The sequence below is a fragment of the Haliotis asinina genome, chromosome 8, assembly GCF_037392515.1.
Source record: "Haliotis asinina isolate JCU_RB_2024 chromosome 8, JCU_Hal_asi_v2, whole genome shotgun sequence".
Classification (NCBI taxonomy): Eukaryota; Metazoa; Mollusca; class Gastropoda; order Lepetellida; family Haliotidae; genus Haliotis; species Haliotis asinina.
Window position 1 is genome coordinate 23,023,241 of NC_090287.1, and position 27,343 is coordinate 23,050,583.

A 27,343-nucleotide genomic window follows, 5' to 3' on the forward strand; every position below is an offset into this window, starting at 1 on the left:
ATAGTTATATAGTGCAAAAATATTTCAAGTATCATAAGTTGACAAGATTTATGTCTTTATTTACTGTAATACACTGTACTGAAAATACAGTAATCATGACAACACTGTCATTTCGCAACGTCTTAAAATCCCTATCAGACAATATCAATACAGTCCTAACCTGAAGCGTGCATCAATGTTAATCTACGGATTATGAACAAACATGAACCAGCTTCGCAAATACTGATACAAGTTGACCATATTAGTCTAAAAGCTATTTTTATACGAGAAACTAGAACGCCGAGAAGATGTGTCATTTTATCAATAAATAACGTGACCAAGATATGTTGCTAACAAAGAGTTACTGTAAGTGACGCGTGTTCATAAGTACACAAAATCGCTTATTGGCGATACATATTTTATTAGTGAGTTTAGTTTTTCGCTGCACTCAGCAATATTCCAGCTATATGGCAGCGGTCTGTAAAGAATCGAGTCTGGACCACACAATCCAGTGATCAACAGCATGGACACTGGTCTGCGCAACTGGGAACCGATGACATGTGTCAACCAAGTCAGCGAGCCTGACCACCCATTCTCGTTAGTCGCCTCTTACGACAAGCATAATCGCCCTTTATTGCAAGCATGGGTTGCAGAAGACCTAGTCTAACCCGGATCTTTATGGATCACGTTTTGTTAGAAATGAAAAATTGTTAAAATGTACAGAGATGAAGTATCGAAATTCACCTAGCTTGTATAAATGTCCATACTATGTATCTCATAGCAATGCATTACTATAGCAATATCTATCTTCAGAAAGTAGTCGCCGTGATCATCGGAATGTGCTCTGAATGACAAAAACTAGCGTTCAAAAGAAACGCCACCAAATATATTTATATGGTCTAAAACAAACCTTAAGCAAAATATGTTAACATTATACTTTTTTCAAAAGCAATCATTCAACCACAGCATTTAAAGGACCACTCGATATTTTGGTACTCTTTTTATCACTGCATATGAAAGACTTTTGGTTAGTCATAAACGAAACACCATTTTCTATTAAAAAAAAACTTTGGTTAATTAATACCAAGCGCTTAAAAGTTGCTAAAAAGCCGTCTGCCTCTCTCTCGCCCGCAAACGAAACCGCAGATAGGTTACGTAACTCTGTCACCAGAGCCCTACAGTGACGTCATAGAAGGAACGGTTTCCAGTTAAGTGAGTGAGTGAGTTTGGTTTTACGCCGCTTTTAGCAATATTCCAGCGATATTACGGCGGGGGACACCAGAAAATGGGCCTCACACATTGAACCCATGTGGGGAATCGAACCCGGATCTTCGGCGTGACGCGCGAACGCTTTAACCATTAGGCTACCCCACCGCCCCGTTTCCAGTTAAAGGTCACATATACTCTAATAGGGTACAAATGCAAAATCACTTGCTGACATCGTTATAAATGAAATCCCGTCATTACAAATGCTCATTTCGATCTTTAATTACCTTAAATCGACCTTTTTGTCAACACTGCACAATTCTCAGACGCAAACGAAATTTCAACCAATCAGAGCGGCGCGTCTCCGTGACGTAATAGTGGGTATAGAAATGAGGGTCTGTGCAGTATTCATCTACATTTCAGGGGTTGAACTATTTCGTTTACAGGTTTGTACAAACCTGAAATCGCGAAAGCTGTTGAGAAAAATGAAAGCTATATGTTCTCACAAACTACTATCATTTAGTTTTGTCTCCTGCTTTGCCTAGTTTTCGAGTTACAACCCTTGTTTTCATAGACGATTCTGTCAAAATCACTTGGTGTCGCTAGGTTGTAATCCGTGTTAGGTGGTATAAACCTACACGTTATTTGTCATTATTCACTTGATGCTCAGTTAATGAATTTACAACAGGTGTAATAAGTGGTAACGCCACTTAGATTACCCGACGAAGGCCCCCATTTGGCATTTCTTGTGTCTGGATCGATCAAAGGATTAAGCGATAACACGCTGATTGATTAATTAGTTTTACGGGGATTTAAATGGGGGATTTGTCAAAAGGTAGTGTTTATGTATGTACATTTACTAATCTATACTGAATACACTCTGTCGTGTCTGTGTCTATGTAAAACAACGCCCTTCTTTTGAAGGATTAACCGCCAATACATTGATTGATTGCTCATTATTGGCTAACTAAATAACTTTTTAAAAAGAATGATGAACATTATGCAATTAGTTGCCAGGTGTGCTATATTGGGTGACCAATGAGACTATACAGCAATGTGAAAAACCTGAAACGATACATCACGTTTTCGTATATTAGACTGTTACAAGACACATCACTTGGGAAATTTGCTGATGAATTATATATCACTTGTTTTTATGGATATTGATGGATACATTCCTCGAAGAAGGTAATAGCCTGACATTGCTCCTATAACTTTAATTTTAATATTTGCATTTTTGATTTTAATAAGTTGTCGTAGCTTTCAACAGAGTCATTGTTTTCGTCGTTAAGTGTAATGATGCAGACGACATACACTAGAGCGTGGGTGCGAATTATGATTCATATAGGAAAACTATGAAATGTCTACATATTACATTCCTGTTATACATTTGCAGATCGCTTCTTTTTGTTCAGTTTCAAAATGCATACAAGTATGATTATAAAGTAATTAGGATTATGAGACCAAGTATAAAGACGTTTATTGACAAGTGTCTACATACTGGTGAGTGAGCGTTACAAACCAAGTAAATTTAGCAAGTGAAGAAATTTATCGTGCAGTATTTTCACTTCGACCCCGACCTCGCTTAGGTCATGTTACAGGTTGTGTCATGCAAACTCCTTTTGGCAATGATTCAAATACATATTTATGTAGTTTTGATTTTCTTGATGAGAACAAACCATACATAATTTCATTAATTCAAATGGATTTGACTTCACGATTTTCAAAAATGGCGGCTCCCGGTCTTGGGATGAATGCTATTTAAGTTTGTTTTCACCGACTTACAAAAGGACAATTACTTTCTACTGGTAGTAAAATATGTATTTTATTGATGGACATTAGGATTTTACATGACATTGCTTATAACATAACAATTTCACTCTTGGAATAGGTCAGTATAAGGGGTCAATATTATATTACTTACGATAATATTGTCACTTCGACCACAACCTCGTTTCCGAGGAAGAAAGCGTTATATTCATGCAGAATCCGTTTGGTCAGCAATGTGTAGTAAGCAGTCTTGATTTTATAAACTCGAAACTTGAACTCCACTTTCTATCCTGGAAGCGTGGTAGGGGGCAAACCATCCGATTTAGTATATACCACAGGCTTCCACAAAGCTCACTTCGCACACACTAACAACCAATTTAAGCACAAACTACGGGGTCCGGTGGAAATCTGTGCACAGTGACACCATCACCCGACCCCAAGGAACAATTTACGGCAACACAACAATTCGGCATGTCTTTGGTGACGTCGAGAAATCAGCAAAATGACCAGCTTCCTACACATTTTCTATACAACTAACTGAAAATCGTTCCTTCTATGACGTCACTCTGGCGACAGAGTTACGTAACCTGTCTGTGGTTTCGTTTGCGATCGAGAGAGAAGCAGACGGCTTTTTAGCAACTTTTAAGCGCTTGGTATTAATTAACCACAATTTTAAAAAAAATGGTGTTTCGTTTATGACTAACCAGAAGTCTTACATATGCAGTGATAAAAAGAGTAATCGGTACCAGCTACTACATTGGCATCTTGATTTTAAACTTCATTGTCATTTAAAGTTCACTATCATGTTGTTGCAAAGTTATTACGTATCAAATGCTATGATTGCCACTGTTACAACTGACCTCTTGAACAGGGCAACTGCAACAGATGGATTGGGCAATCGTAACAGACGGATAGGGCAATTGTAACAGGTGGATAGGGCAACTGCAACAGGTAGAAAAGGCAATTGTAACAGGTGGATAGGGCAACTGCAACAGGTGGATAGGGCAATTGTAACAGGTGGATAGGACAATTGTATGATGTGGATAGGGCAAATGTAACAAGTGGATAGGGCAACTGCAACAGATGAATAAGGCAATTGTAACACCGAAAGTTCAAAGATAATAACTTTTTTCGAAATACAATCAGTATAAAATGTTGAAATACGAGGAGATGTCAATAAGTTTTGAGCCTTGCATAGAAAAACACAAAACATTGGTACGAACCACATTTATTTTTCAACATAGTCACCTTGTGAGTCAAGACACTTGTTCCATCTTTTCTGCCAGGCGCTGATGCCATCTCTGTAGAAGGCGCCATTTTGGTCCTCAAACCAAGCCTTAGCAGCAGCAATAAGCTCATTATCATCCTGAAATCTACGACCACGCAAATGTTTCTTGAGATTTGGGAACAGATGGTAACAGATGGATCCGCATTCCTGGACAACAGCGGCTGCAACGCGAGAGGTGTGTACTGGAGCATTGTCTTGATGTAGAAGAATACCACGTCTGATCTTGCCCCGGCGCTTCTCCTTGATTGACTGTCGCATTTACCCCAATAAGTTAGCGTAATATTCCCCATTCATTGTTCTTCCTTTTGGTAAGTAATCTATGTGGATGATGCCTTTGCTATCCCAGGAGACAGTCGCCATTACCTTCTGCACTGATCTGGAGGCCTTGAACGTTTTGGTCCTGAGAAAAGTGACATGTTTCCATTCCATGGATTCTTGTTTGCTCTCAGGATCATAGTGGTGGATCCAGGTTTCATCACAGGTTACTAGCCTAAAGTGAAAATCTTCTGGATTCTGTATCTAGTTAGCATGGAGTTGCTTATGGTGACCCTTGTTTGCTTCATTTCATCTGTAAGCATTCTTGGCATCCATCTTGCGCACACCTTAGACATGACGAGGTGTTCATGAAGAACTGTCTCGATGGATCCGTGTGAAATGCCTGTGGTCTCCTCAAACTCATGGAGTGTGATTCGACGATTTTCCAGCACAAGTCTATGCACTCTGTCAATGTTTTCCTGACTAGTGCTTGTTGTTGGGCGACCTGGACGGGGGACATCTTCAGGACCCTCTCTACCATGCTTAAATTCACTGACCCATCGTTTGATGGTAGCAAGGGGAAGGAGAAAACTTCCCATAAACTGTTGAAAGCCTTACTTCAATATTCTTCGACGAGTGTCCTTCAAGAACTAAAAACTTAATTACTGCTCTATACTCCATTTTATTCATTTTCACTACCGCGAGGGGGGTCTCTTTCTGTCAGTGTGAGCTGTTCAATGACTTCTGAGAGTATGATACCAAAACTTATATATCACATCAGCTACACCCCAAGGTTCAATGTCGTACTATAGGCTGTGACACCTGGGTATGAAAAAGGCTCAAGGCTCAAAACGTATTGACATCCCCTCGTATGTCATATTGGGTAACTGAGGTGACAAGAGAGTAACATTAAACCTTTATAACCATCGACATTTAAAATGTTTTCCGTTTAAAATTCGGAATTTATGTTTTATTAATTTTACGACGTCGGGAAAAAAGACGACTTTGGTATGTTGATTACATCACCTACAGTCATTTCCATATCTAAAGCGTCTTGGTTTCTGTGTCAGATTTTAAAGCTCTTTCGACAGAACATAAAATAACTGATTTTACCACTTAACTAATGTCCGGAGTAGATAAACAGTTAGATGGTTTCGCTGTACTTTTATAGACAGCCGTTTTACATCAATTTGACACAAATGAAAAAGAATACTTTAAAGCACATGGATCGAATTTATGGGATAAAACCCTTTTTGTTTATGATAATGTGGCTACTTCTCTTCAAAAGTATACAATAAAAGATACAGAAAGATATATAGCACTTTTTGCATGGAATCATCAGAATAACGATGAAAGGTTTCTCAAACCAAAGACATCACATGGTGTATATTCACTGTAACAGATTTACAAACTGCCTTTGTCACGGCGCTGTATGTGCCGGTAAATGTCGGTAATCCATTGAAGCGATGTGTAGATAATATATTTGTTTCCACATGAACCTCCAGATGCAGCTGGGGGCGCGGTGGGGTAGTCAAATGGTCATAACGTGCGCTCGTTACACTGAAGACCCAGGTTCGATTCCTCACATTGGTACAATGTGTGATGCCCATTTCTGATGTCCTCGCCGTGATATTACTGGAATATTGCTGAAAACGGCGTAAAACCATACTCACTCACTCACTCACTCCAGGAGCAGTTATGAGTGTAACGTATCTGCTGGACACCACCAGGACAGACGGACACATACACAAACTTGCCAGGGGAGCTTAGACCAGAATACAGCTGTGCACTCAAGCGTCTGCAACCTGGGGCTTCTGTTGTAGTGCATTTCGGAGGAACGACTGGAAACATCCATCGTGGGCGCAATCCTTCAGAGCCCTCATCATATGCTTCAGGACATACAAACATTGAGTGACTGTTTTGTGTCGGTTTTAGCAATATTCCAGCGATTACCAAAGCGGGTGATACCGGAAATGACACATTATCGCCATGGGAAATCGAACTTTGGTCTTCGGTTTTCACAAAGCTACCCCTTAGAAGGAAAACATAACACGTGTGTTGCGAATGAGTTTTAATTCGTTTTGACGGATAAATGTACAAATGAAAGGCTGTTTTCATTTAAATGACCAGTTGTACACCAATCATATATAGCAAGATCTGTAATTTCGTTTTTAATAACGAACGCTTTGAATGATTTTTTTGATATTTACAAAATGATCCAATCAACGTATTTACAAACTCTTTTCAGAAAACAGGCGTTTTCTACAGTTCAGTATCCATGACAACACCACATCTACTCCAGCCAGTAGTAACAGTCACTCAGGAAGTTGGTCACGTGACACACAAGTCCTGAAATCTTCCTGATAAATGACCTGTAAGTTCTTGGCTTCTGTTCACACTGTTTCTTTGGTTTCAAGGCTTCCATTTTCTCAGTTTCTGTTACTGAAAATATAAAAGATGAAGTTTGTGAAACACTGCAGGAACAATATACGATCTGTATGGACAAAATAGACCGAGAGCAGTCCATTAATTCAGCCCGGTGTATAGACATATCGATCTTAGACACAGAAACAGAAAACAGAAACGCAGCAACTTGAGCATGGCGTTGTTCAAGGTGTTGGTGTTCGCGCACCGGCGGGTAATTACCGCTATTTAGACAAAACATATTCCCTTTTTGACTCTTTTAATTAATGTCTTGCAAGAAAGTTGAATTCACCAGTCCACACATTCTTAACCCCGCGAACACACTTTTGAATAAACGTTGAAGCAAGCTTTCTTGTGAGATCCGCAGTCAACAACACTCTTCATACACAATGATCGTACAGTTCAGTGATTGGCATTACGGCTCCGATCTACACAACCGGTACAGGGAGCTTTCAGCAAACATATTAATATCATTAAGTGAGTAAACCTTACACTTCACCGATTGTCTTGAAAACTGAAAATGCGTGTATTTGTAGGTTCCTCTACTTACTGACAAATGGTGTATTTTTCGTCTCCTGTCGTGAATGCCACCCAGATGTAACGTGACTCATCTCTGAGGATGCAAGTTCATCGCAGTTCTCCACGGCATCATAGAACTTGGCCACCTTGGCCATGTCGATCGTCTGCTCCTGGATGATGGTGGAGTGAGACAAGGTGGACGATGGTTTGTTCCAGGGTGCCCTGATGGAGAGATGCTCGCAGTTGGTGGAAATAAACCTCACAGTAGTAGTGAGTCTCCAGCTTCAGAGCACAGGTCTGGGATACAAAATAGTTGGGATCCCGTCCCCAGGATGCATACATCACTCCTTGGTGGTAGGACAGTCGCGTCCTGGAATAACGGGAAGGTTCATTTTTTTAACCTTATCCCACAACAAACGACAACAAACATATTTTGCAAATTCACCTTAAGCCTCTCTTTTCCAATCATTAGAAAGATAAGTAAGTTAACGTTTGCCGAGAAATAATCATCTTCCGAAAAATGTTAAAGTGAAAGCATTTTGTCATATCCTCCCAAACTACTATCGCCCCTCTTAATCGGGGGTTAGGCTTCAAGGATTTGTAACATTAAAATGCTATATCTAATTGAAACTTGTCGAATTGCTTTCCCTTACCTTCTGTCTTGTGCGGGATCCCAGAAGAGGACTTTCTTGTCATCAACCACCAGCCACGACCATTCAAAGGACGAGGACACCGGAAGCTCAACACTGACCTCCCACACATCACTTTCAGAAGAGGAAGCTTTGGCAGTCAGCTGTTTCTCAAGTTTCCACCGGCCCAGTTCACGGATGGAGCCGAGGAGGGCAACGTTGACAGTGTTTCTTCTGCCTTCTTTGTCTGTAAGACATCTTTCAACATTGTCTGGTAAATGGTACAACTTGAATCCGACTTTCACCAAGTCTGGAGCCATGTTTAACTCACGGATGGTTACGTTTTGAGACCAAATAGCCAGAGTCGTATTTCTGTGACTTGACTGAAGCGCTTTGTCTCCAGGAATGCGTGTCTCTAAGGTATGATTGTGACGTCATAGAAAGGGTCACGTGACTTCAGTAGCAATGTTATGACTGTCATGACGTCATAGACAATATATTTCTTCCTCCATATTAGTACGTCGTCTTTCAATATCAGACTTCACTCTCCAACATAGCCACTCTGCCATATACACCATTAAGGGAAGTGAGGATTCGCCATACCCAACTCAGCGCATTCAACAAAGTACACGTTTTCATCCATTTCAGTTCAGAAATATCTACATCTTTACACAAACATATGTCATAAAATAGTTCATTTTCAATGAGATAATATCCTAAAATGTGAAGAACTATTTATGTGGGTACGTTTCCTTTGTTTACGAATCCACATGTAGTCATCTAAGCTTATGGAGTATACTGTACTTAAAAGTGTCAAGATATATATGTTGTCATACTTTTCATGTGTCGATGTCATTGTAGTATATAGCTTAGTAGCTACACAAAAGAGGCGGTTGGGTATCATAGGTGTGTCTTGGACCTCAGGGGAGGTGGGGTATCCTAGTGGTTAAAGCGTTCGCTCGTCACGCCAAGGAACCGGGTTCGATTCCGCGTACGGTCGGCACAACATTTGGTGTTCCCCGCCGTGTTATTACTGGCATAAAACCTCCGTAAAAGTATGCTCACTCATTTCAGGTTTGCAGTGTTTCGATGAGTGTTACCAGTCTGATGATATCTGTAATATAGTCTTCAAAAAAGTAAGGATAATGAACTTTCACTTTGAATAGGAAGTGTCAACGTTAACAAACGTTTCAAGGACCGACATCTTATGAACGCACCACTATTTCCCTCTGTTACCACCCCTAAACACAACGCATGATATGCACGTGCACAACCCAGTAGCCCCCATACACGGGAAATCACTTGCAGCATTGATTTTGACACTCATCTTGCATCACATAGTTGTTAGTGTTTGTTTCTAGTCGTTTGTTTTAAACTGAAAATAGTATACATGCAAATTACATGCCATACACCAATCATCTTTCAAAAGCGACTATTTGTTTTCACTGTTTTCAATGCAAGTAAGAAAGGAAGCTAGAAATGTCGTTCTGTGTGATTTTGCGTCAGTCATGGCGTCACGTTGCAAAGAAACTTTGACATTTCGCATGAATATCTGAATTTCCTCAATTGTATCTATTTCTAATTTCCGATATAAGATACTCCTGTCATGCAGTTTCTAAAAGTATTGTGCCAATGCAATCAATGAAACGACGAATGGATGTCTGAAAATTTGAAAAACTGCTACCCAGTGTAAAAACCGATTTTTTCTTTGTTTACATTTCAAATCCACGCAGAGCTACGAGCACAGAGTTCGTTTTCACACCCAATATCTTTCGTTTGATTTCTTCTTGACAACTGGTTTGAAAGGTCATTTTCAACAATTTTGCTTTGTCTAATATGATAGTCGATGTTATGAAGGAAACTACCCTCATTTTTAGTCTTTTATTGGCCTTCAAATTGAAAGTTGAAGAGGAAGGGCATATATGTCACTGTGGCAGCCAGAGGGTTAATCATAAAATGTGACATTCTGTTATACAAAGTTATATAAATAGTCAAATCATTGTGATCTCATGTATCAGATGACGTCAAGCACAGGTAAACTGTAGTGCAAATGGGTGGCACAGCATAGTGAAAATGATCAGTCTTCTTACGTGCGAGCGAAGCGAGCAAAGGTTGGCAACGTACTTCCCTCGGTTCGGTTCGGATATATACTGTATATAGTTCTAGTTTGATATGCGGTCATCACCATAGTTTTGCTTTCGCATTTGGACTTTTCAAATGTAACATATCCAGATGTTGTATATAGGCGATTTTGTGAACTGCCAAAGTGAGCATTTTGTACATTCACTGTAACTGATATACAAACTGCCTTTGTCACGGCGCTGTATGTGCCGGTAAATGTCGGTAATCCATTGAAGTGATGTGTAGATAATATATTTGTTTCTAAGATCTCATGAATGACACTGAGGTGCATGATCCAGTATTCAATCACCAATGCAGAATCGACTGGGGGCTTTTACAACCTTCTGGGCAGCACACATTGTTCTATAACGGATGTGGCTATCCCTAGCAGCGATGCATGCCCGAACCCGGCGTTGAACTGGGTATAGGTGAGTCTTCTGATTAGGGATCCGACGCAGTCCTTTTGCAGGGCAGCTGCCAGAGCGTTTCTCGTCAGTGGCTGATTTTGGCGTTTCCGAATATAACGTAACAGTTATTACCCATGGTGCTCAGCTGGGGACAGATCCTGAAGAGCTGGAACTTGCATTCGTCAATAAAGTTCAGTCTTCACCAGTTTCGCAGCTGCCGTTGTCGCACAGTCCTGGTTCATCTCAGTTTGGCACGTCGGCGTTGGCACGTCAACGTCTTGCCCTTGAAAAGTCGATTGGCACAGTGACCATGAATGCGGAGTCGACTGGTCACACCCTGTCTGATATCCAATGCTGTTGGCGCTTGATGACGTCACAGTGACGTATCGATTCATCAAGTGAAACCATAAGTACCGGTCCTCCTTTTAGCCAGTGATCTTCAGCATACCACTCTTTGGCCTTTCTGCAGTACTGCCAGTCTGTCGTAGACGTGTGATAAGTCTTCCGATGGTGGATTTGCAGCATCCCATGGTCCTAGCCACATGGTATTGTGTGTGTTCCATCTGTAACATACCGATTGCTGATTGCTCTCTCCCTCTGCTCTGGTGATAAACGAGGCATGTTCCTGGTTGTCAGTCGATTGACATGATGTAAGAGAATAAAGCTGGTTCGCTCTTATATCCTAATTTGATACATCTAACTATGTCCACAGTTTCAGTTTTAGTCGTGTAAAATCACAAAATACGAAATGCAAGTGCAAGTGTTCTCTGAGAATACACATGTTGTGTTCGAGAGATGTGTTTTTCACTATTTTAAAAGAGACTGACAATTATTTTGACAATTTACAGTTGTTTTATTTTGGTGGCGTTTCTTTTGACCGCTTGTTTATACTGAACAGCAAAGGAACTTAAGTTTAAAAAATGAAATCTCATGAAAGTAAAACCTTGTTTAAAACCTTGATAAAAAACAGTTTCGTTTCTTTTGTTGTTCAGTACTGATAGGTAACAAGGACACCTGGACAGGGACAGGTTAGAGATAAATGCACTGATAGGAAAGGTTTGTCCGATATATTGTTCAAGTTTGTATCGCACCTAGCACTGAAAAGGCCTGGAGGATCCGCGATGGGATTGGTTAGGAAGCAGCCAACTATGATTGCAATAAGGAAAGACTGAAAACGTATCTGACTGATCGGGCAGGTTGACGTGCTTGTCATCTTACCTAGACGGTATTGGGCGAGGTTCATGATATGGCAAAGGCAAAGTTATTGTGACACACAGGTAATAAACAGAACCAGTGTTAAATGTTTTACTGCTTCGAAGAAAAAATGATCACGTGGAAAAGTATATGTTTCAGTGCATGCATGGTAAGTTATCCATAAGAACAGCACATATGGAAATATATGTGGATTAACACGCAGTTCAAGGCAGATACTACTTTCTGAGAGAGGGGTTGTGAACAGTTCAATTTCAACGATTTTCACAAGGGCTTCAATGGTCATATACTAGACTTTCAGGACTAAATGGGGTGCGCACGCACGTACACACACCTCTGTATCCGCCTTGACACCCTGGCTCTGAAGCCAGATAAGGACATGGTAGCTTGTGGCTGCCAGAGACGAGTTGAACTAATGTTTTTCTTTTTAAATCGCTGCTGAAATAAGTTGATCTTTAGACATTTCGCAGCAATTCTAACTTATATGTCTGACGAATGTAAAATCGATCCAAAAAGTAGGTTCAAGCCATATCAGACGTCACAATTCCCAGAGCAGAGTCGCACCTAGTCTGTCGTGCAGACCCTGAAGAATAAATATCCAAGAAAGCCCACGAAAGTCTAGAAAATGTGGCAAGTCTAGATTTCCGTATCTTCAGAAAATGAAGAACGTCTCAGGGCTCCATTTCACTACATTATTTTTTTTCACTATGAACATTTTTCAGTAAAATATGTTCATTTCAGAGACTAGCTGTTAGTCTAAGTCGCACCTCTCAGTCTTTCCAAAGTCTCGCGACGATTCACCCTAATTTGTATACTCGGTTTGTCAAGACCATTATCGTGCTCTTCGACTTCAGGCTACAACATGTACAATCACATCTTAAGCTCATACACATTTCTGAAAGAGTGATAACATCAATGATAACATCAATGTATAACTCGTCCCACTCAGTGTTTTTATGTGCTGACTTTGAAAGCCCTATGTGGTTATACCAAACACTAGATAATAATGTTTTGGAAAGTTGTAAAGTGATGATTTTACTGTACGTCAGCAATGATGTCATGTTTGAGCCAGTTATATACTGGGCAAAATAAATTAGGGATATTTGTATTTTTGCGAATGATAATGTATTGATTGACGAAACAGTCATCAGCATCAACGTCAAGCACAGTTACACCACAATCATCAACATCAACGTCAAGCACAGTTACACCACAATCATCAACATCAACGTCAAGCACAGTTACACCACAATCATCAGCATCAACGTCAAGCACAGTTACACCACAATCATCAGCATCAACGTCAAGCACAGTTACACCACAATCATCAGCATCAACGTCAAGCACAGTTACACCACAATCATCAACATCAACGTCAAGCACAGTTACACCACAATCATCAACATTAACGTCAAGCACAGTTACACCGCAATCATCAACATCAACGTCAAGCACAGTTACACCACAATCATCAACATCAACGTCAAGCACAGTTACACCGCAATCATCAGCATCAACGTCAAGCACAGTGACTCAATAATCATCTGAAAGAACCTATCTATAATCATCGGCAACACCGTCAACAACAGTGACCCCACAAACATCAGCAGCAACATCAACCACAGTGACTCAACAGTCAGAAGAAACAACGTCAACCATAGTTACTCCACAGTTATTACCGACAACATCAACCAGAGTTTCTCGATAATCCTCACCTATAACGTCAGCCAAAGTAACTCCACAATCATCGACACAACCCTCACCATTGTCAGCTGAATATTATCCATCAGGAAGCGCTGCTACAACTGACAAAATCAACTCTGCCGATGTTGAGACACCAACTGTAAGGAGGAAATGTGTGAGGGAACCATCGATTAATCATGCGACCGGTGTCTATCAATCACAGACAGCCATGCACATATTTGATCTAACTTGACATATACCCACAACTGCTGTTCGAAGATAAAACAAATCTGATCTAAAAACTATCGAAATTTCATAACAATCAGCTACAAGTAAGTGTATTTGCATATTAGGTTTACACCACTTTCACTGGTCTTGATATGAATACTTGTAACCTTTTATTGCATTATTATATGTTCTAATCATTTTCGTGATTACATGCAAGCTGAGATTGGACAACTGGTAAACTGACCTTTTCAGGGATACCTCTATCAACATCAAACTACAGCTTTGGACCATTGTGTGAACTGTCCCTATACATGATATAGTGATGCAGGTCACTGTCGGGCGAATCTCACCATCCTGGTACAGTAAAGGGAAGCAACTCACATACACTGACGTCAACCCCGAAACATATGACACACTGTCCATGACCATCAAAACGTCACGTGGCCGTGTTGGACCCATCGTGCACCAGGGGATGGTGAGACGGCTGGTGAAGTTTAGTGGTTGACCAGTAGGTCAACACAGAGTGATATGCATGTGTGTGGTTGCATCGATAAGCTTCCCTTCCCATAGCAAGCTGAGTTATCACCACACGACTGTGTTTCCTGTCTACAGGCGTCCCCTTGTTTGTCCCTGGTTGTGTCGCGTAAAGAAACACTTTTGTTAAGTACTACCCTTTCTGTTGACTACATTTAGTTCACAGTGACAATACTCGTTATACATTTCCAAACTACACCGGTTTAATCAAAATCTAAATGGTGTTTGGTTGCTTTAATCGTTTTGAGTATTTATTTCGAAATCCGTTTGTTTATTTTCATCGGCATTCCAAGGTCTCCTGATCTGATTGTATGATTTGTACAAGACATATTTCGGCGTCCAATTCAAAATGTTAGAAAGATAACATAGAATAAAATAAAATATTTAGTAAATATATTTAACCTTATAATCAAATGGTTATGCCCGCTGTTCTATCCAGCCAGAAATACGTTATGACATAATTAAACACATGTTCCTACATTGTTCCTTGCTGAGTGATTTATATATACCAGTATAGCAAGGAGATAAATGTCAATATTCCCATGTTCACGAGCGGGCTGTATTTCTCCGAAAGTAGTACAATCCACACTTTCCCTGATACACATTTCAGAAAACTGATAAAACCTTAAGTCACCTCACCAAACACGATTGTATGTGTTGGACAACAGATATCACAACTAAAAGAAGTATTTTGCATCTGGGTGTCGTTGTACAAAGAGATCTTAGCGTATTGTTGGTTTTTTTAATATTATTATAGGATATTTATATAGCGCACATATCCAGACAGCTAGTACATGCTCAAGGTGCTGGTATTTCCCCCCCCCCCCCCCCTCGATCATTGGATGTTAAGCTAACGACACATTACATTATCAATCTCAACTCCTTGGGGATCATAAAACTCTTACAACCACTCATCCTTACCGGGTACCCATTCACATCCGGGTGGACAAGGACACGTTGTCACTGTACTTTGCCCAAGGTTACTGCACGTTGCTGTACCCGCAACTAGGTGTTTGTAAGTAATCATGTGGCCACCATCTGGTCATATACCAACGGATTCGTGGGTTGTTTTAAGTGCATAGGGTTATGTGAAGTATTTGACCGACTATGTGCTCTTTCAGATGCATGTGTGTGCTATTCAGATGTCCGTGTGTATTCAGTGTTTGTTTGTCTATGGTGTTTAGTTGTTTGTGTGGAGTTGTGTGATTCATGCGCTTCTGATCACAACACAGATCAGTTCATGCTTTACCACAAGTTACACTTCCTCGTAGACGACAGTCTACGTTATTCAGTCACTCTGTTTACCCGGTGAATGTCCGCCATGTTCTTTATATGGCTGTTGGTCTGTTGTGGTGCTGTCTTGTGTCAGGGCAAAGGTAAGTCCTCACGACTTCGGAAGTTGATCCCTCGGTTGTCACTGTCACTTTTATAGTTTTAGGATAATCGAAAAAATGTTTCATTATTTTAAGTGCAATGCATCAGCATTTGCCGTTGATACCAAACGTTTCTAGCATCTAAAATCCTACAGGTAAAGCACGGAATAAATATGTGATATGGGGTCAAATGCTTTTGTGAAAGAGATGGTTTGATACTAAAATGAAAACAATGAAACACAGATCATTTCAATGCTTTTTCTTATTTTAAACAAAACCCCAACACAATGAAATTTGACCAAGAAAAGGCTTGGTGGCTGCGCACAGGAATCAGAACCGTTATTTCATTGTTATATACAGTCTGTAAACAAGTGTTACAAGAGTGTGTTTTCTGTAACTTGTATTGATATTGATTAAGTGATAGTTATTATTGGATCACAATGTTTAGAGTTTTGTGTGACAGTTATTAGGGGTCACATTTCGTGTCATCGGTAATAGTATTTTAGCGACACACACTTTAAGGTAACGCTTTAGAGTTGCCTCCCTTTAGGAACACTTCTGCATATGAGCGTGTGTTTTGACTGTTGGTAAACAGTTGATCGAGGTCGATCGCGAAGGTTCCATACTTCGCTGGAATGCTCAAGAATCAGTGACTGTATATATAAACCTAAAGTGTGCTTCTCACTATATCTTATGTCATCTCTTGTTTTCCCAGAATAACCGGATTTGAGGTTTTGTTTTGGAGGGACAGGTTTTACTTTTCGTTAGTAAGACCGCTTCCCTGGTTTTACTTTTCGTTAGTAAGACCGCTTCCCAGGGGTTACTTTTCCTAACTTTACATGAACATCAACATTCAAATCATACATGAGTGTTTGACAATCAATTGAAAAATATCGATCAAGATTAAAGTCACAATACAAATAGTCCATGGGCAGACATAGCTGGCCCTCACACCCATTGACATTTGATAGCATTCACTCCTTCTTTCAACTACCCATTGCCCACAGGATGAGCAACACTGGGGTGTTTCTTGTCAGTACTGACCCAGATCAAGGTCTGGTGAATCGCACGCTGCATGTGCTCATATGTCTACACCATCACAGCCTGACATGGTCGGTCCCCCCTTGGGCTTGAACTTCCTCATGAACATTTACATTGTTTGTAACTTGACCAACCATATGACAGACAGATGATTCTAAAGACTTCAACATGTCAGTATTTAACTTGCTAGAAACTCCCATCTTGGATAAAGCATTTACCTATTCAGGATGAGATTCAGGAAGCTTAATCGAGAGAACTTAACCGCGTCTGACAAAGGCACATCCTGTAAATGCATGCATGGCTGGAAAGACATTGCAGAGAGAGGACCCTTTCAGATCAATGATACTTTGGACATCGTCTTCGTTTGTCACCAGTGCCTGTGTCCAGTAGAACAGACGCTTTCAGCTTTCAAACGAACTTCAGAAACAGAATCAACACATCAGTGTCACGTGATCGTATCACAACTTGTGCATGGGAAGTCATCCTCGATATCTCCAGGGTATACGTTCCGATAAGTCTCCACTATACCCTGGACGCATCTACGGCGTAATGGTTTGGGGAACCTCCTGCGGGAACGTGCTCTCACTTCTCGTAATTCGAGGGAAGGAAGCTAAATGCTACCGGATATCGTGACCAGGTACCTGTCAGGTATCTCGGGTATGGCCATCGAGATCACCTGTCCTCAACCTACGTATGGAAACCTCTTGTAGAAAATTTCCGTGCCTTAAAACCCCGCAGTTTTCAAGAGCTGGGTGCCATGTTGGTACAGAAATTGAGACAACATTGCTAAGAAGGGGCTTCGCGGTGCTGAACAAGCTCCAATACAGATAGCTTGTCCATGTAAAATCAGAAGTTTTAGTGTAGTGTACACCTACTTTATCCATGAGCCAAATTTATCCACTTGGAAAACACTGGGACATAAAGTCGCTATGCGAAGTTTCTTTTTTGGTAGTACATTACCGTCTCATTTTACCCACCACCGCTGTTATTGTTCTTAGTTCCCGCCCAAACATCCCCAATATGTTATCACGTTTGCTAAAATACTGAAATGCAACAGTAACGCAGAAATCAACACAACGGTGTTCGGACAGCCAGGTGTTCTAGATGCACCTGCACAAGTGCCCACCAAGTTATTGATTCATTTACCTGTGCTGGTGCTGTCTACATCCATTCTGGCTGTCCCCTTCTTTGCACTTCTCCCTCGTAACAAATAGTGAACTGTGTCAATATTTTATTGACCGTTTGTTAAACAACGTTTTTTTTATTTGTATGGTCGTAAATTCTGCATAAACGTCACGGGGGAGGTCTGGTGGGTTTTGATTGTGAGCAAGGTTTATTAGTCTTCGAATTACATTGTAATTCATCGGTCCGCTTTTGAATCAAACCGACTGCAGCTCTGATCTACCTGTGTAGGACACGGTTCGACTCACCATGTGGCTACCCAAACAAACCTGTAGATCTGTCGAACGCAGTGCAAGACTTTCGTACCGACGTCGATCCATCGCTGAACCAAACGCATCACGTATTCCCCAGGTTCCATGCCCGTGTCCTGTTACACCATTGAACACGTCGCTGGCGTTGTAGAAGTGTCGGAACAGGTCCAACGTTTGGTCGATATGCTCGAATTCCCACTTCTCTCAGATTTCTGATGATTTGGTCGAAGATTTTTCAAAGACCCCAGCCCCAGTCCTTCAGTGTCCGCTGTTTTATCAAGTCGGTGACGTAGGTGAAACACCCGGATGAATCGGTCATAAGCAGGAGTGGTCACTCTTGGTCTTCCAGTTCTGGCTTGAGCTTGAGTCGAATTGAAACGGGTATATCGATGCCAATGTATTTCTAAGCGTGCTATGTACTTTTTCTGTGTAATAGTCCTGTGGGCAAGTATGGATGCTGATATGCTGTTATGTTAGTTTAACATGATAAAAGTGATAGTATACTGGCGAGTGTTAGCGGTAAGTGATGTTTTAGCGGGTGGTACTTACGTTGTCAAAATGGAGACATTACTGACTCAATCTAAATCCCATTCAATATTTATTCATTTGTAAACACCACAGAACAGAGTGGAGCGTTTGTTAAAACAGAAGATGGTGTTATACCTAATCTGCTGAAATCGTTTTGTAGAAACCTCTTGGATAAACATTATACATAATGAAGAACGCAACTGGTGGGAGGCTCAAAGGCGATGTAAAGACAATGGAGGCATGTTGTACAGCACAGATGGCTTCCCACCAGACCTATGGTTAAGGCTACACCCAGAAACCTACTACTGGATTGGTGCCATTGAGTACACAGCCTGGCTATGGACAGGTACAGTGAGAGCAGTGTATATGTCTGCTGGCCACGTTTTGCACTGAGAGAAAAAGGATTAAAGTCAATCATTCATTTTCCTGGTCATTTGTTTTCTAGCTCTTCTTTTAAACATAATCATTGCACATGAAATACAGCATGTTGATATAGAATGCCTGGAGTAAAGCTTTACCTTCACTTGTCCAAATGCAGTAGATTACAGTCCGCTGTTCACCTACGCTGGCTTCCTTCCTCTGTGGAGTGTGGTAGGAGAACCAGAGGGAACAGTACTTGATAACTCGGTATGGAAGTGCCATCTTCATTGCCATCCAACACATTTAGTAGGCATGATGGTGAGTTGTATATAATCTCATCAGCTGTATATTAGTTCATCACTTGAAATCGATATAGAAAACTGTATGTCAGTTATACAGGTATGCTAACATACTACAGACTGAAAAGGTGATAAACACAAGGATATTTAATTTCCTGGAAGCGCCTAGCGCTGTCATCTAATAACTCTCTGTAGATAAATCATTGTAGGAGTCAAATCCGATATATCGGTTGAAGCGTTCGTTCGTCATCACGAGTCCGATGTGTGGAGCACATTTCTGGTGTCCTCTGCTGTGTATTGCCGGAGAAAAACCAAACTCGCTCTCTTAAATCCAATGGCCTCATGTCGACGTCTGATTTCTTCTTCAAGAAGCTGACACTATGTCACCAAACGCTCATATTTAAAGAATGCTCATCTACATTCCATACACGTTATGTAATGGTGAAACAATGGTGTTAAGGACAATAGCAACCCAATTACTCAGAGGATTTGGTAATTTCTAAAGATCTGAGGTTCACACTCAAAATACAATTAATGACATCAGTTTGCATTTTGTATTATGTGTAGAGACATGGTGAATTAACTGCTCAAAACTTACAGTACATTCAAGTTTGTCTTGTGTATTGATGTCAGGCAACTGTGTCGTGAACCTCCATGTTATCACAAAGTATCTTATCTGACCTTGTGTGCATACACAGGGAACCAAGTGCTACTGTCTAGGAGATTACAACACTATAAACATCAGAACACCCGAGGACACGTGTCCCGGAAACTTGGAGGAACGGTGTGGCAACATCCACGGACTGTCGGTCTACCAATCGGGTACGACTACGTGAATGTCATCCTTGCAGGTCATTAAATAATGCTTTAGCACGTTTACTGGATCGGTGTCCAAGACAGGAATAATGTAACTGGTAACTGTTATACAGTCTTGTTTCCCAGTTGCTAGTCACTACATTAAGAGAAAACATTCCGACAAGCATATTTGTATTCTGCATATCTAAAATGAACCAAAAACTTTAAATACCGAACGTAGATTTTATGTTGTTGTTGAAATTATATTGATCATTTATACATCCTGTCAGTTTTGATCGCCGTAGCATCTCCGGAAACGATATATACTAAACGCATGGGCAAAACAAAGTGAACACTTTTTTTATTTTGAATTTTTGAGAGATTTGTTCAAGTAAAATCCTTAAAGGCCGAAACGGCCCGGTCAGACGCTTACTAACCATTCTCCTTAAGGCAGCATGTTGACTGTAGAAGCACGTGGATTTGCATCCTCGATATCTCAAGGGTATACGTTCCAAAAAGTCTCCACTATACCCTGGATGCATCTAAGGGTCGGTCTGACAATTTTATTACCTCCCTTTGCTGGCTCCGCATTCTCACAGTAGACAATCGGTTAAGCCGCCGTTACAACCGACCTTGCCATTATCAACAAAGATAGTGGAAGGCTTGTTCGCAGTGCGACTCAGATTTGGGGGAAATCATACAGACAAATTGATATGTTCGAAACTGAAATATATGCAAAAACTCCTACATCATTCAGAAAACCTCTGCATGGTTTGTGTTGCCAAGTTTAATCGGTTAGAAAAATTGAAAAAGCGAAAGTTAGTTTTGATTGGTTTGCGCAGCTAACTACCTGAGTGGATTAAAAGCCAGTCAAGGGAGGTAATACATTTATCGGGAGTATACCCTGGAGATATCGATGACTTTGCGAAAAAAAGACAATGCATGCATTTCGGACATTTTGCAAAATGCTTGTCGAGAAATGGTATAAAAAGGACATACATCTCAGCTGACAGAAAACCACCGAAGCTACGCCACCGGAGTTACTAACAGCGCAAGAGAGAGAGGGCCATGGCACAGGCAAACTGTGTAGCATAGGGAATATGATAAGTCTTCTTATATGCGAGCAAGCGGGTGGGTGGTAACGTACTTCCATCGCTTCGGATCCGAAAATATTTTTCAGGTTAAAATAAACACTTCAGTCAAAATGCCAGGGAGTGACATCCTTATCCTTCCAGTTCTTGACACTATGATAGTCTCCATTCAGAATTTTAGTGCTGATTATTCAAGTAAACGTTCTGTTTGAATGTGATATTTTGCCTTTATTTCCCCCAGGAAACGTTAACTTTTATCAAAATCAAGGTGCTCACTGTGCGTATGTAAAACGTGCTGATACCGATCTCTACGTCAACACAACAGAATGCAGTAACGAAATGAAGTGTTTTTCGTGCTTTATGGGTAAGTTGAATTAATTCTCATTCGCCATTAGAATATTCTGCGTTAATGTTTGGCGTGATAGAAACCAACCTTCCTGTTAGGTTAGCGTTGCTTGTGAAAATGTACAAAATCTTATTGTCTTTTGCCCGAGGAGCCGAGGCGTAACCTCGCGGTTAAAGCGTTCGGTAAAAATATTGCTGGAATATTGCTAAAAGCGGTATAACGCTATACCCACTCACTCGGTTAATTCCTCCTAGTTCGTAATCATTTTTATTCATTCGTTCTGTGACTCTCACAGTAAAAACTCGAGACAGAGGGCAAGCTATAATCCTGGTGAAACCGGGGCTGGGCTATGCACTCCTAACGCTGCAACCATGATCAATTCATTTTCTATAGTGCTTTGTTAGATGTCTAAAGCCCTACTGTCGCACTACCGACATGTGATACACCATAAAGGCCAATGGTTCTGTCTCCAAAGTATCTCAGGGATTGGGAAAGAGAACTTTGAACATTTTCAGGATTATTAGCCATTTTCTGAATTAAGAATGGGACACTGCCTTATCAAAAGTATACTTCAAAATTGTAATGGGCCATTCCTTATCTAATGTGCAAAATACCCATGGCCCCTGCCTTTCCAAATCACTGGTATCCAAGTCAGAAAAGTGGTTGTAGAAAGCGTTGGAATGAACCATAGATGTACATGCAACAGACCTGAACAGCACTTTAAAGCACGTGCCTTTTACGTTATTTTTCTTTCATTTTATAGGCACAGCTACATCTATACAGTGTCGACCTCAGAAGTCATGGTTTGATGCCGATGATACATGCAGTTTGGTTAAACTGTATACATCTGTTCAGAGCCGACTTCTGGACTTCACAAGTACCTTCAAATCCTACTGGATTGGTTTACACAAATACCTGCACAGGCGATGGACAAGCGGTAGGGGCAATACTGGTACTGGTCATTCACATGCAGTAGGGAAACTGATTCTATTGCGAGACGTAGATGCAGTGCAACCATACTGTTTCAATCAGCTTTGGACAGGGCACTCTTCTGACTTCTGTACATGGTCATAAAGTCAGTACTTTCAAGTATCATGTTATCAATAGTCCAGTGAAAACATTATTTTCATGTCTTCAGGATCTGAACTGAACATTCATTGCAAGGCGCTAGCATTGCTGTGTGGGAAAGTAGAGTCGAACTTTATGGCGTCGAATGGTGTCTGAGAGGGGTTATCGGTATTTCGTACTGGACATCCTTTCAATGTGGAAACCGCTGGTTATATACGTAGTAACCTATAATGAGAAAATGGTTTGACTTATATAGGTAATTATGTTGCAGGTGTCCAGCAAACGGATGTTGCTGATGGTTTGGCCATGGCAATTGGTATTGATCTGTATTTCTTTCCAAAGAATGGATAATGCTGTCATAACTGATACTTTCGTTTTAGAAGAGAGCATAACGAGTAAAACACTATTCATTATCACCCGTGACACTGACTGAACAGTGAGTTAAGTTTATCTGAAAGGCTATACTATAACTGAGGATATTCTGTTCAATGCGTTTCTTAGGGGAGATGGCTTTTCACTACGGTGGGTACCAAGGGTCTTCGTCTTTACACACGTGGTGTCTCAGTGTGTACAAGCAGTGGGATGGAGGAACAAGTTTCTACTGGGGACCATGTACAGAAAACAGACGGTTCATTTGTGAATATGGTATGGTTCCTAGTTCTCTTCTTGTCTCCAGTCATCCTGGCGCTCAAGCCAGACACGCACATGGTAGCAGAAACCAGTTGAACTAATCCTTGTTTTAATCGTAACTGAAATAAGGTCATCCATATACATTTCGCAGCTATTCTAACTTATATATCTGACAAAAGTAAAACGGATCCGAAAAGTGGGGTCAAGTAATTTTAGTCAACACAATCCCTTGCGTAGAGTCGCATTCCTTGGTCTTTCCATAATCTCATGATGGGATACAAGATTCAACCTTGTATACTTGGTTTGTCAACACTCATACCATGCTCTTTAGTTGCATCCTAATCACATCTTGTGCTGATACGCATTGTACATCTGAAACAGTGATAAGGGCAACTTAGAACACATCTTCGAAGGTCCGAGGGCGATATGCTCTTTGCATAACTGGGTAATGTGCTGGACATATTGAAGTCGAGATTTAATGTCCAAACATGGACATATAATTGCAAAGAGACCCCTGATGCCGAACCCTAAATATCCGGAAACCTCGTCTTCTATTAGAAAAGTGACTGTCAATAACGGATATGCGGTTTCCGTTTCGGGACAGCACATTTTACAAACCAACTGGTGCAGTTCTTGTAGGAACTAGTTTTCTAACAAATTAGAACATTCAAAAGCTACAAAACCATGATATTATAGTGTGTTTGTGCGCTGGTTAGGTATATTTTTCAAAGGTCAGTTTTACTCTCAAAGTAATGTCCGTGACATCCAAAGACGTGTATATAAAAAGTGGGTTAACTTTGGTAGACTCAGGGTCATGATGAAAGGAGTGCATGTCACTTTCTTATGAAAGCATCTGGCATGGGATGCAATGTATTTCCCTTCACAGAAAGTGATGACATTCTTACATTCATTTACTTGAAGACGTAGGAATTCCTGTTAAATATCATCTAGATTTTGACACGGTGGAATATAATATGTGGGCTCCAGTTAAATGTATTCGGTCTCAAGCGCGTTTCAAGTTACTTGGTGTCTTTGGCCAGATTTAAATTGTCTAGTGTTGGTTATTGAATTTGGTTGAAGACTGGTTTGAACATTAATGAAACTCTAACAGGGGCCATTTTAGTTAAGGGACAAACACGTTAATACACTATTTGTGAATCCCCGCAAATTATTAAATAATCTCATTATTAACATCTTGAAAAATCAGTTGTTTGGGTGTTCTTTTTACACTCAGAAGGGAAACTGTGAAAATGTTACGCTGGCTTAGAAATACAATATTTTCTCAAACAACTTATAGACACACAGCTATTAGATTATTTCATTTACACACTACCCGTAACATAGGATTAATTAATTCTCAGCATCTCTACATGACAGAAATTGCGAAATTACTTTGCTCATTCTTTTCTATTCTTGTATTTTGGTCATAACTCGCTGACTCACTTATGACTGTCATTTGCATATTATTTAAAATAAGGGGATAAAGGGATAGCGTTTGGGTACGATCATGGCCTTGAAGATCCGCTTTAGTTTACAGCAACTGATGGTTGTCGGAAGAGTCAGCTAATGGGATCGAGAGGTCAGGCTCGCTGAGTTGGTTAACTTATGTCATCGTACCCCAACTCCGTAGCTCGATGATCATGATTTTGATTACTTGGTTGTCTTTTCCACACTCGATTGTTTACAGGCCGTCGCCATGTAGCTGGAATGTTGCTTAGTGCGGAGTTAAACAAGCAAAACTGGGGTTCGATTCTGGTAAAATAGTCATAAGTGTCATTTGTGCCATCCCAAATATATCTGTAATTAGGTAACACCAGATTACATAGCAACTCCCATGAAAATATACTGTGATTCGTTAAACATAACTTATTCATTGTGATTATTCAAATAAACATACCTGCATCGTCAGACATGGTCATAATGGCGGACCCGTTACCACCTCGGTCCTCATCATCGGCAACAACGTCAACCACAGTTTTTCCACAAGTATCAGCAACAACGTCAACCACAGTTACTCCACTAGTATCAACAACATCAACCACAGTTGCTCCACAAGTATCAGCAACAACATCAACCACAGCAACTCCACAATCATCGCTACAACCCTCACCGTCGTCAGCTGAATCTCATCCATCAGGAAGCGCTGCTACAACTGACAACATCAGCTCCGCCGACGTTGAGACACCAACTACAAGAAGGAAACATGCGAGGGAACCATCGACTAAGCATACGGTCGGTAGGTATCAAACAGAGACAGTCATGCACACGTGTTAGTTAAACTGGCACATGATTACTATTGCTGTTCGAAGTTCAACTTTTACAACAAACATGATCTTATTATGTAGCGACATTTCATAACAATCACCGACAGCAGGGGTACATGTTACATTTACGTCACAGATGATGCCAGTGTCACCTTCACTGGTCCTGATGTTAAAACGTGTAACGTTTTCTTGTAGTATACATTTTGTATCCTTTTCGCAGTTACAAACGAGCTGCGATGTATATCTGACGTATGGTTGGTGTACACGTGTATTATCTATCTCCAGAAGGGGGTTTCTGTGGACTTGGTGCACTGCTTGTTCTGACAGTCCTCGTTGTGCTCTATCTCTTGAGAAGGTACGGAGACACGTAATAGAGATAGATAAGATATACTCAATCAGTATATCCAGTACCGGAAGAGTAGTCGATGTAATATCATTCCAAACTAAAGTTTTTCCAAACGCATTGCTTGCATGGGATCTTTTGATCTATTTGACTCCATTGGAATAATTTGGTAGGAAAGGAAACAAGAATACCTCTTCCCGACTGAATTTCACATTGCCACTTCGGGTTTCAGGCAAAAGAAACTGTGTTTTAAGCAAAGAGATCGAAATCAAGCAATACCTTTCACTTCGGGCGCAGAGCACATCACCCTTGGTTTAAACACTCACGTACAAACAGAAAGTGAAGCAGATGCTGTGATAACGCACCCTGACACAACAGAGGGAACATCGGTGTCATCAACGGATCCAGAGGCGATCACCCGACCCAGTGTTCACAGTGACACCATCTGCACCTCTCAGATTGATGATGAGAATGGGTACAACGTCCTGTCAACATCAAACACCTCCAAGGTGCCAGTGTCACGTGAGGATCCTTACAAGCATCTATCAGGGCCTGACGGAGGAAGCAAGCACGAGGAAGACTACGACACAGAAAACGTTGGTCCACAGACAGAAGCAGTGACCACTGTCACACATCCACGACTGCCGGACGTATCGAGTGGTCAGATCTTTGAAGAGGAGCAGTACAATGTGCTCGGACAGCATGACTCTCCCACAACAGTTGTTGTTGTTGCAGAGGTGCATGACCACGTGGCTACGGATGAGGTGGAATATGACACTGCACGGTGGGGAAACAATGCCAGCGATGATTCTTACAGTCATATACAGACGACAACTAAACCACGTAAAAAAGATTTGTATGACGTCACAAGTAAAGTGCAGTTGGAACGACATGCTGAGGACCCAAACAACCATGATGTTAATGTTGACGACGTTAGAGGAGGCACGACCGACTACTGCAACACCGGGTATCCTCGTCCTGACAGTGGGTGTCTTGACGGACATGTGGGACGTGATGATCAGGAGAACGTCTCGAGTCTTGGACATTTCTGATGCTGGAATATATCAAGAGGGCGTATACATACGCCGTTGCATAGTGTGTGCTTGTTTTACTGAGAATCTGTTCAGCTTTATCACCTAATCTCTGTTCTTACAGCCTTTTCTGTTTCATAATGTTATGATTTTTGCTCATACCTCATGATTTTGTCATGAGATTTGTGAAGGAGTGGATGATTCAATATGGATACGCATGACATCAAATTTCTTTACATTTTTCCGTACATTTCATTATATTCAATATATTTCAAACTTGTGGATAAATAAACATAAACTTGATTTCAGATTATTGCGATGACAATGTTCAAGATGTTCCATTTGTGATTTGATACATATATATTTGATTGAATATATTTTCTAATGTAGATTTTTTTCTTCATTTCATTATATTCATTTTTGTACATTTCCAAGTGCACATATGTCTTTATAAAACGTAATAATGTCATGTTTTGTTTCTTTATA

The 27,343-nt window shown here is 40.7% G+C and overlaps 1 protein-coding gene and 1 pseudogene across 1 annotated transcript; one reads left to right on the forward strand and one right to left on the reverse strand.

Moving 5' to 3' along the window:
• Positions 1 to 6,791: 6,791 nt before the first annotated feature.
• LOC137293462 (uncharacterized) lies at positions 6,792 to 8,390 on the reverse strand (annotated as a pseudogene).
• A 7,209-nt stretch (positions 8,391 to 15,599) lies between these two features.
• On the forward strand, positions 15,600 to 27,326 carry LOC137294665 (uncharacterized). Its single transcript, XM_067825734.1, has 11 exons — positions 15,600 to 15,631; positions 18,791 to 18,976; positions 19,169 to 19,308; positions 19,988 to 20,111; positions 21,417 to 21,539; positions 22,285 to 22,458; positions 22,861 to 22,905; positions 23,091 to 23,234; positions 25,129 to 25,455; positions 25,769 to 25,838; positions 26,059 to 27,326. The coding sequence occupies exons 2-11, from the start codon at positions 18,871 to 18,873 to the stop codon at positions 26,876 to 26,878; spliced, it is 2,073 nt and encodes a 690-aa protein (XP_067681835.1). The 5' UTR covers positions 15,600 to 15,631; positions 18,791 to 18,870; the 3' UTR covers positions 26,879 to 27,326.
• Positions 27,327 to 27,343: the final 17 nt, after the last annotated feature.

Excerpts from the sequence above, each read along its gene's own strand:
- LOC137294665 (XM_067825734.1), top strand. The coding sequence starts at position 18,871 with ATGTTGTACAGCACAGATGGCTTCCCACCAGACCTATGGTTAAGGCTA. Across the intron at positions 18,977-19,168 it reads CACAGCCTGGCTATGGACAG|TAGATTACAGTCCGCTGTTC; the intron begins GTACAGTGAGAG and ends GTCCAAATGCAG. Across the intron at positions 25,456-25,768 it reads ATCGACTAAGCATACGGTCG|AAGGGGGTTTCTGTGGACTT; the intron begins GTAGGTATCAAA and ends ATCTATCTCCAG.